General features: G+C 31.3%; 1 protein-coding gene across 2 annotated transcripts; it reads left to right on the top strand.

Moving 5' to 3' along the window:
* Window positions 1-3,794: 3,794 nt before the first annotated feature.
* On the top strand, window positions 3,795-5,651 carry LOC135136133 (E3 ubiquitin ligase Rnf121). Of its 2 annotated transcripts, XR_010281679.1 has the most exons (7): window positions 3,795-4,008; window positions 4,065-4,241; window positions 4,290-4,444; window positions 4,494-4,722; window positions 4,775-4,908; window positions 4,958-5,412; window positions 5,464-5,651. XR_010281679.1 is itself a non-coding variant. In XM_064065303.1 (6 exons), the coding sequence occupies exons 1-6, from the start codon at window positions 3,973-3,975 to the stop codon at window positions 5,178-5,180; spliced, it is 954 nt and encodes a 317-aa protein (XP_063921373.1). In that variant the 5' UTR covers window positions 3,795-3,972; the 3' UTR covers window positions 5,181-5,651. The 2 variants fall into 2 exon arrangements, 1 of the variants encoding a protein (XP_063921373.1); XM_064065303.1 differs by having other exon boundaries at window positions 4,958-5,651.
* The last annotated feature ends 4,358 nt before the right edge of the window (window positions 5,652-10,009 follow it).

The following is a 10,009-nucleotide window of genomic DNA, read 5'->3' as shown; positions in this document are numbered from 1 at the left end:
TCGTTAAACAAAGGCTTCCAAACCAACAATGACGCCTTCACCATTCTATCAAACCGCCATTTTCTACCCTACCATCCCTCTAACTAGATTCCCCTAGCGAGCTACCAACTACCCAAAAAGCGTTAACGTGCACATGGTTGCCTATGTTTAACGATTTTTTTCAGCGCGTAATTTTAATTCAAATTCGGTCACCACAACTCACCAATGTGGAAACATGCCGTGCTACCCAGGCCGTTATGGTCGAAAACTCGTGGTTGGAAGTCACGGTTATAGATAAGCTGACAGCGTCACGTCGTCCAGACCGTTCCCCTGACTTCTATACAAAACCCGCCTCCTTTGTGCAGATGACGTGATATATCCCGCCAGCTCGACTAGGAACCGCGCCCTCCACTTCTTCTAAATTCGCGACTCACTCTCGCTCACAGCTTTTTTTCTTTTTTTTTGTCAGTAGAGGAATAAATAATTTTGTGTCCTCTATAAATTTGGTGTTTTATTTTGCAATTGAACAAGTGTCAAAGTTTCAAAAAGGGCAATAAACAACATTTAAATTCGTCATACAATCTTGTGAAATTTTAAACAACAAATAATTCTTATTTGAGATTAAGATTGTATATCAGATAATTTGTATGATGGAAACATTCATTAATAAAATATTTACATAAAAAAAACTAGCAAAGATGTATTAAAACAAAAGATTTGGTCGAAATAAACGGTGCAAATAAAAATATTACCAGAGGTTAAAACTGCAGAGCATGGAAATTTACGTTCAATTTAAATTATACAACAAAGAAAATTACTGAGGTTAAAATTGTGAGATAGAGAAATATTGTACTAGGTGAAGATTGCAAAGCTAACAAATTTACATGAGATTAATATTTGCCACACTTTATCAACGATTCAAACAAAGAATTTATATGATGTTACATTATAACATTACTGACTAAGTGAATTTCATGAAATCTCCCTAGTGAGTGTTTATCTAAATAAATCTAATATCTGTTAAATTCTGTTAGCACCAGTTAACGATTAAAATCCTAACACGAACTGTGAATTTACAAACAACGAATTAAATTTACACGAGTTGGCGTCGATCGAAAATTCACATTTCTTCCGATTAGAAAGCCGCAAGAATTAGCTGCGCGTGTTGGGGGAAACCTGTGGCGTCGTCGTTGTTACGATTAATTGTCGTTAAACAAAAGCTCCCTCCTTTTATTAACTACCAAGCCAACTAAACTTAACCTACTCACTAACCGCGTCTTTTACCATGCTCTCACACCCAGAACCAAACCAACAATGACGCTTTCACTATTCTACCAAACCGCCATCTTCTACCCTACCATCCCTGTAACTAGAATCCCCTAGCGAGCTACCAACTACCCAAAAAGCGTTAACGTGCACATGGTTGCCTATCTTTAACGATTTTTTTTCAGTGCGAAATTTTCATTCAACTTGGATAATAGCATCATTTAACATCATGTAAATTTTTTGTTTAAGTCGTTAATAAAGTGTGGCAAATATTAACCTCATGTGATTTTGTTCGCCTTGCAAGTTTTCACCTCATACAATGCAGTTCCTAACCTTTTGTTTGCACAAGTTTTACTTCACACCAGATCTTTTTCGTTTTATAAATCTTTGCTAGTTATGTTGACCACGTAAATATTTTGTTGATTAATGTTAAAGAGTGTATGGCGAATTTAAATGTTGTTCATTGTTCTTTTGAAACTTTAACATTTGTTCAGTTGTAGTTTAATATCAAAGTTATAGAAAGTGAACATAGAATTGAGGTAAATAACACAGAAACGTGTGGCAGAAGCGGAGGGCGCGGTTCTTAGTCGAGCGGGATTTATCGCGCCATGTGCACAAAGACGCAGACCTAGAATAGAAGTCAGGGGCGGCTCGTTTCTTCGGGATAGAATAGAATCACCGTCGTGGGTAGGAGAACAGCCACAACCAGGAGCCCCAAACTCCGCTCGCTCCGCTTAGTCACAGCTTTTTTTTATTTATTTTTTTGTCAGTGGAGGAATTAGTGTCCTCCATATACTTTATATTTTATTTAGTGGTACTTTTCCAACCTTGGGGTCCACCACTTGCATCTGAACACATTCCACAACAACAACAACAACTAAAAAAAACAAACACAGTGTAGGGTTCCATTTTGTTAGACGATCACAGCTAAGGCCAAATTTTTGAATTTTTGTTATTTTTGCGGGTTTTTCAATTTTTTTTTTTCACATGACATTTTACACCCAGAACGCTTAGTTTACGGAGTCGTGTATAATGTGACAAAAGAGGAGGAAACTTAAATAAATTGACTGATTCATAAATTTTTTTGACTCACTCTGTGTAAGCAAATCTAAAAAATATTAATACAGTGATAAATTACAAGTATTGACTCATCCTGATCATACAGTATGGCTCCAGAAAAAACGGGAACTCTCAAAATTAGTATGACAGATTACTGCGTAAATTTTTCTAGTTCAAATGGGACTATTATTTTGAAATAGGTTAGAACAATAATGACAATACAAAAATTTTATGTCAAAATAGTGACAAATATTTAACAGATTTGTCAAACTGACAAGTAAGCGACAGGTATATTTTACATTTTACATTGTACAAACATTCCATTCCCGTTTTTTCTGGAGCCAACTATATTTTACACTTTTAAGATAGGATTTATTCAGCGAAATTTTGAGGTGAAGTCATCAATTTTTTAACGGGATCATGGTACAAAAAGACAAGGAAATATGGCTTTTGCAATTATGGGGCGGAGCCTAATTGTAAAAATCGATATTTCTTTATACAAATTTTCCATTTTAAACATGTTGTAAGTTGCATGTTGTGAAAAGAAGACTACACATATTAAAACAAAAAGGCAAACTGTCCGCCCACCCGCCCGCCCTATCTCAATTGTGACGATTTTTTTCATTCGCCCGGAACCAAGGGAACTCAGCTTAACTGCAAAATACTTATTCCTTTACAGGAAATTAAAAACATGCTTTTCAGCATCGTGTTGTTCAAAGAATATTATGTATATTAAGAAAAAAGGTTAAAATATTGAGCCCACCCACCCACCCCATCTCAACTGTGGTGATTTTTTTTTTTAAAACTTAAAACATGTTTAAAATGGTAAATTCTTGTTGACAAATATCGATCTGGCAATTAAGCCCCGCCCTTTGATCTGGCAACGAATTGAGAATTGAGGTCGGGGCAGGTATGGGTGGGGCCTAATCTTCAGGTGTATTTTTTTCTTAATATACATATTTAGATTTTTTGAACCATGAAGTCTTTCTTCTACTATTTTATCAAAAAAATATTGGGCATTGCCATTCTATCATTTATGACAAATCATATGTGATTCAAGCTTTAGTGTCATTTTGGCACTTTTCAAAAATCTATTTTGTCAAACGATGCCTTTGATATTATTAATATCCGACAGATATGACACTACTGTTAGTAAATTAACGGGCCAATTTCAAGTTGGTTTGCAATTAATTGCAAGCTGCGTTGCTATGGTAACCTCGCAAAAATATAATGGTTTGTATTAAGAGTTCTACGAGATCACCATAGCAACGGCGCTTGCAATTAATTGCAAACCAACTTGAAATTGGCCCGTAAGATTATCTAACTAAAGCACATTTTACAAGTTATGACATTATTAAATGACAACTGATTAAATCAATAAAATGTATTCACGCATTCATTATTTTTTTGAGCCAGCCGGTATATGCAAATTTAAAAAATTAATCGGCTTCACTACTATTGGCAATCCTGGGACCTACGTCATTTGTCGACGACGGTGTGACCAGCGAATATGGCGACGATAGATAACTTGTCAAGTTGTCAAAACTCATGATGACATAACCTAAAACGCGCGTCATTCCAGAATAAATAATAAACGTTTTTCGTATTTATCTATGAAGTTAGGGAAATTATCTAGTCAATTAAGATAAGTTTAACTCATTTAGTACAATGGACTTACACAAACCAGTGGATTTGTTGAATAAGGTAGTAATGAAGGCTGTCACAACTTAAAAAAAAACTAATTTTCTCGCTAATTTCAGTCCGTTGAGGAATTAACACCCGAGGAAAAATGGAGACTGGAGCACCAGAAATTACACGAGCAGCACAAAGGCCACGAGAAAATGCATGCCGAAATGGTGCTTATTCTAATCCTGACTCTAGTTCTAGCCCAAGTAGTGTTAATTGAATGGAAAAAACGACATTCCCGTTCATATCTAGTACGTGGTTAAAATGACGAAATAGCGATTTACGTTCCGTTTTTTCAGTTAGTAACGCTACTGGGAATGTGGATAATTCCATTAATTCTGTGTTTGCGGAACCACTGGTGGCGCTTCATTTTCATATGGTTGTTGTTTTCTTGTATCACCAGTCTCATCGTGCGGAAGGCGTTACAGAAACCCATAACAGGGACAACGCCAAGGTAACTAGTGGCGAATGTACAGACTTAGAAATAAGAATTGAATTTTCAGACTAGTCTATAAATGGTTTCTTTTTATTTATAAATTAAGCTATGTACTGGGTCTCTTAGGTTACTTCATAATGATGGCGACATTTTTTGGGCTGAATTTGGTGTTTAACGCGAAAGCTAACGCTTGGATGGATTGCGCTTTACTTCTGGTTTTTTACGGGTTGTATTATGGGGTGTTGGGTAGAGACATTTCCGAGATTTGTGCTGACAAAATGGCGTCTCATGTTGGGGTAATGCAACCAATACAATTACATAATTTATTCCACTAATTAAATCTTACAGTATTACACAAATCACGGGATGCCCACACGGAATTTGGACCCTACTGTATGTGCTGTGTGCGGCAACAAACTACTAGTCAGTGAAAATGAAGAGGGAGTGATTGAGAACACCTATAAATTAACGTGTGACCACGTGTAAGTCTCCAGGAATTGATAAAACTGGAATTATGGTGGTTGCTTACAGATTCCATGAATTCTGTATACGTGGCTGGTGTATTGTGGGTAAAAAACAGACTTGCCCTTACTGTAAGGAGAAAGTGGATTTGAAAAAAATGTTTTGTAATCCATGGGAGAAGCCGCACGTGCTGTATGGTCAGCTGCTGGATTGGATCCGGTGGTTAGTGGCTTGGCAACCCATGATTCTTTTCCTCGTTCAGGGGATTAATTGGGTCTTAGGTTTAGAATAACGCCTGTTATTCCCTTTTTTAATTTATTCGCCATGTGATCATTTTTTAGATATTTAAATACATGTGGGTCAGTTACTCCAGTTCATTGTTAGATTTATGCAATTCATATTTTTCATGCCAAAATGAGGAGGAATATTTTAATTTAAAAAAACGACTGTCCATGTCTTAACATCTTGTTTCTGTCGCCTGTGAAAATTTTTATTTTAAAATATGAAGGAAAACCGAAATTGAGGTAAATTGTGAGCCTTGATTGTACAAACGTTTAGTAACAAGTTAGAAATAGGGGTGGATAATCAAGCAAGATAACACAGCATCAGAGAAAGTGGAAATGAGTGAAAAGGATTGGATGGGTAGTAAGCTGCTCTTGGTCGCAAAACATCAAAAGAAATTGTTACAATGTCCAAGGAAAATTTTTCTTGTTAAAAAAGTTACCCCCAAAAAATTACGAATATAAATACATTTTCATTGGTTTACTGTTGTCTCGCTACCCAGTTCACTAGTTTTTGGAACATTCATATTACTTTATTTTCTTAAAAGTTCAAGTCGCAACAGTTAAATGTTTGTATTTTTTCTGTCACTAGTTCTCTATGCTGTCAATTTGAATCGCGAATACAGAATTTAAACAGAGAACATAGAGAAGCGTCATAGTTTAAATTAAATGACGGTTGAGGACTCCTCGAGTTATGTTGGCAACAGTGTTTGTTTCTAACTAGGAATAAAATTAACTAGAAAAAATGTCAATATTTTTAACGACGCGTTTTACTTTCTACAAATTTTAGTTTGGGGACTTTTCAGTTTATTCCTATTTATTTTTCAATTTTTAGATTTTACAATTTCTCAATTTTTCAATTTCTCGGTTCAGTTTTTCTCTTCAATTTTACGATTTTTAAATATTTCGATTTTTCAATATTTCGATTTTTCAATTTTTGACTTTTATAAACTCTTTATTTGTCGATTTTTCAATTAATTTATTTTTCAGTTTTTTTGGTTTTTCAATTTTTCTATTTTTTCAGGTTTCGATATTTCAACTTCACTTTTTTGATTTTTCGATTTCTCAACTTTTTAATTTCTCAGTTTTTGGACATTTCAGTTTTGGGATTTTTGAGCTTTCGATTCGTCAGTTTTTTTTTCATTTTTCAGTTTTTCAGTATTTTCCCATTTTTGACTTCTGAATTTTTCGACTTTTTACTTTTTCGATTTTTAAATTTTAGAGATCTCAATTTTTTGGTATTTTAATTTTTCAATATTTAAAATTTTAGATTTTTTGATTTCTCGATTTTTCATTTCAGCTCTTCCATATTTCAATTTTTCAAATGTTTAGGTTTCTTAATCTTTCCATTTTTCGACTTCCTGGTTTTAGATTTTCTGTTTTTCAATTGTCTTTTTTTCAATTTTTCGATTTTTAAATTTTAGATTTTTCGATTTCTCGATTTTTCATTTCAGTTCTTCGATATTTCAGTTTTTCAAGTTTTCGAGTTTTTCAAATGTTTTGATTTCTTAATCAATCGATTTTTCGACTTCCCAGTTTTAGATTTTTTGTTTTTTAATTGTCGTTTTTTCAAATTTTCGATTTTTCAAATTTGACACTTATAAACTGTCAATTTTTCGATTTTTCAATTAATCGATGTTTTAATTTTCCCATTTCTTGACTTTCGAGGGTTTCGATATTCCTGTTCTTCAATTCTTTAATTTTTCAATTTTCGACTTCACTTTTTGGATTTTTTTATTGCTCAATTTTTCGATTTTTTAGGTTCTCACTTTTTGGACATTTCAGTTTTGGGATTTTTCAGTTTACTTATTATTCAATTTTTCGATCTTACGATTTTGCAGGTTTTTGATTTTTCAGTTTTTCGATATTTCAGTTTTGGGATTTTTCAATATTTCGATTTTTGACTCCTGGATTTTTCGATGTGTCGATTTTTTTACTTTTTCGATTTTTAAATTTTAGATTTTTAATTTTTAAAATTTTAGATTTTTCGATTTCTCGATTTTTCATTTCAGTTCTTCCATATTTCAATTTTTCAAATTTTCGAATTTTTCAAATGTTTCGATTTCTTAATCTTTTGATTTTTCGACTTCCCGGTTTTAGATTTTCTGTTGTTCAATTGTCATTTTGTCAAATTTTCGATTTTTTAATTTATCAAATTTGACTTTTATAAACTCTCAATTTTTCGATTTTTCAATTAATCGATGTTTTAATTTTCCCATTTCTTGACTTTCGAGGGTTTCGATATTCCTGTTCTTCAATTCTTTAATTTTTCAATTTTTCAGGTTTTTGATTTTTTATTTTTTTATTTTTTTAGGTTTCAATTTTCGACTTCACTTTTTGGATTTTTTTATTGTTCAATTTTTCGATTTTTTAGGTTCTCAGTTTTTGGACATTTCAGTTTTGGGATTTTTCAGTTTACTTATTATTCAATTTTTCGATCTTACGAATTTGCAGGTTTTTGATTTTTCAATTTTTCGATTTTTTTAAGGTGTCGATATTTCGACTTCACTTTTTTGATTTTTCAATTTTTCGGTTCTTTAGATTCTCAGTTTTTGAATATTTCAGTTTTGAGATTTTTCAGCTTTCGATTCGTCAGTTTTTCTTTCATTTTTCAGTTTTGGGATTTTTCAATATTTCTGTTCTTCGACTTTTTCATTTTTGACTTCAGGATTTTTCAGTGTGTCGACTTTTTACTTTTTCGGTTTTTAAATTTTAGATTTATCAATTTTTTGGTATTTTAATTTTTCAATATTTAAAATTTTAGATTTTTCGATTTCTCGATTTTTCATTTCAGCTCTTCCATATTTCAATTTTTCAAATGTTTCGATTTCTTAATCTTTCGATTCCTCGACTTCCCGGTTTTAGATTTTCTGTTTTTCAATTTTTCGATTTTTAAATTTTAGATTTTTGATTTCAGTTCTTCGATATTTCAGTTTTTCAAGTTTTCGAGTTTTTCAAATGTTTTGATTTCTTAATCAATCGATTTTTCGACTTACCGGTTTTAGATTTTTTGTTTTTTAATTGTCGTTTTTTCAAATTTTCGATTTTTCAAATTTGACATTTATAAACTGTCAATTTTTCGATTTTTCAATTAATCGATGTTTTAATTTTCCCATTTCTTGATTTTCGAGGGTTTCGATATTCCTGTTCTTCAATTCTTTAATTTTTCAATTTTTCAGGTTTTTGATTTTTTATTTTTTAATTTTTTTAAGGTTTCGATATTTCGACTTCACTTTCTTGATTTTTCGATTTCTCAATTTTTCGATTCTTTAGATTCTCAGTTTTTGGATATTTCAGTTTTGGGATTTTTCAGCTTTCGATTCGTCAGTTTTTCTTTCATTTTTCAGTATTTCAGTTTTGGGTTTTTTCAATATTTCTGTTTTTCGACTTTTCCATTTTTGACTTCTGGATTTTTCAATGTGTCGACTTTTTACTTTTTCGATTTTTAAATTTTAGATTTCTCAATTTTGGTATTTTAATTTTTCAATATTTAAAATTTTAGATTTTTTGATTTCTCGATTTTTCATTTCAGCTCTTCCATATTTCAATTTTTCAAATGTTTCGATTTCTTAATCTTTCGATTTTTCGACTTCCCGGTTTTAGATTCTCTGTTTTTCAATTGCCGTTTTTCCAATTTTTCGATTTTTAAATTTTAGATTTTTTCGATTTCACGATTTTTCATTTCAGTTCTTCGATATTTCAGTTTTTCAAGTTTTCGAATTTTTCAAATGTTTTGATTTCTTAATCAATCGATTTTTCGATTTCCCGGTTTTAGATTTTTTGTTTTTCAATTGTCGTTTTTTCAAATTTTCGATTTTTCAATTTTACAAATTTGACATTTATAAACTGTCAATTTTTAGATTTTTCAATTAATCGATGTTTTGATTTTCCCATTTCTTGACTTTCGAGGGTTTCGATATTCCTGTTCTTCAATTCTTTAATTTTTCGATTTTTCAGGTTTTTGATTTTTTATTTTTTAATTTTTTTAAGGTTTCAATTTTTCGACTTCACTTTTTGGATTTTTTTATTGCTCAATTTTTCGATTTTTTAGGTTCTCAGTTTTTGGATATTTGAGTTTTCGGATTTTTCAGGTTTTCCATTTTTCAGTTTTTCTTTCATTTTTCAGTTTTTCGATATTTCAGTTTTGAGATTTTTCAATATTTTGATTCTTCGACTTTTCGATTTTTGGCTTGTGGAGTTTTCGATGTGTCGATTTTTTTACTTTTTCGATTTATTAATTTTTCGATTGCTTAATCTTTCGATTTTTCGACTTCCCGGTTTTAGATTTTCTGTTTTCAATTGTCGTTTTAATTTTTCGATTTTTCAATGTTTTGAGTTCACGATTTAATTTCCCATTTTTAGTGTCTCTTTCATTTTTCAGTTTTTCGATATTTCAGTTTTTGGATTTTTCAATATTTCGATTCTTCGACTTTGCGATTCTTGACTCCTGGATTTTTCGATGTGTTGATTTTTTTACTTTTTAGATTTTTAATTTTTAAAATTTTAGATTTTTCAATTTCATGATTTTTCATTTCAGTTCTTCGATATTTAAGTTGTTCAAGTTTTCGAATTTTTCAAATGTTTTGATTTCTTAATCAATCGATTTTTCGACTTCCCGGTTTTTAGATTTTTTGTTTTTTAATTGTCGTTTTTTCAAATATTCGATTTTTCAATTTTTCAAATTTGACATTTATAAACTGTCAATTTTTCGATTTTTCAATTAATCGATGATTTGGTTTCCCCATTTCTTGACTTTCGAGGGTTTCGATATTCCTCTTCTTCAATTCTTTAATTTTTCGATTTTTCAGTTTTTTGATTTTTTATTTTTTAATTTTTTTAA

Source organism: Zophobas morio, unplaced genomic scaffold (assembly GCF_036711695.1).
Source record: "Zophobas morio isolate AGI-343-1 ecotype UQ-CSIRO unplaced genomic scaffold, CSIRO_AGI_Zmor_V1 ptg000002l, whole genome shotgun sequence".
Taxonomy (NCBI): Eukaryota; Metazoa; Arthropoda; class Insecta; order Coleoptera; family Tenebrionidae; genus Zophobas; species Zophobas morio.
This window is presented reverse-complemented; position numbering and strand designations above follow the sequence as displayed.

Bases quoted from the DNA above. Each gene is read 5' to 3' on its own strand.
- LOC135136133 (XM_064065303.1), top strand. From the start codon at position 3,973: ATGGACTTACACAAACCAGTGGATTTGTTGAATAAG. The intron at 4,445-4,493 runs GTAACTAGTGGC...TTGAATTTTCAG, and splicing joins ATAACAGGGACAACGCCAAG to ACTAGTCTATAAATGGTTTC. The intron at 4,909-4,957 runs GTAAGTCTCCAG...GGTTGCTTACAG, and splicing joins AAATTAACGTGTGACCACGT to ATTCCATGAATTCTGTATAC.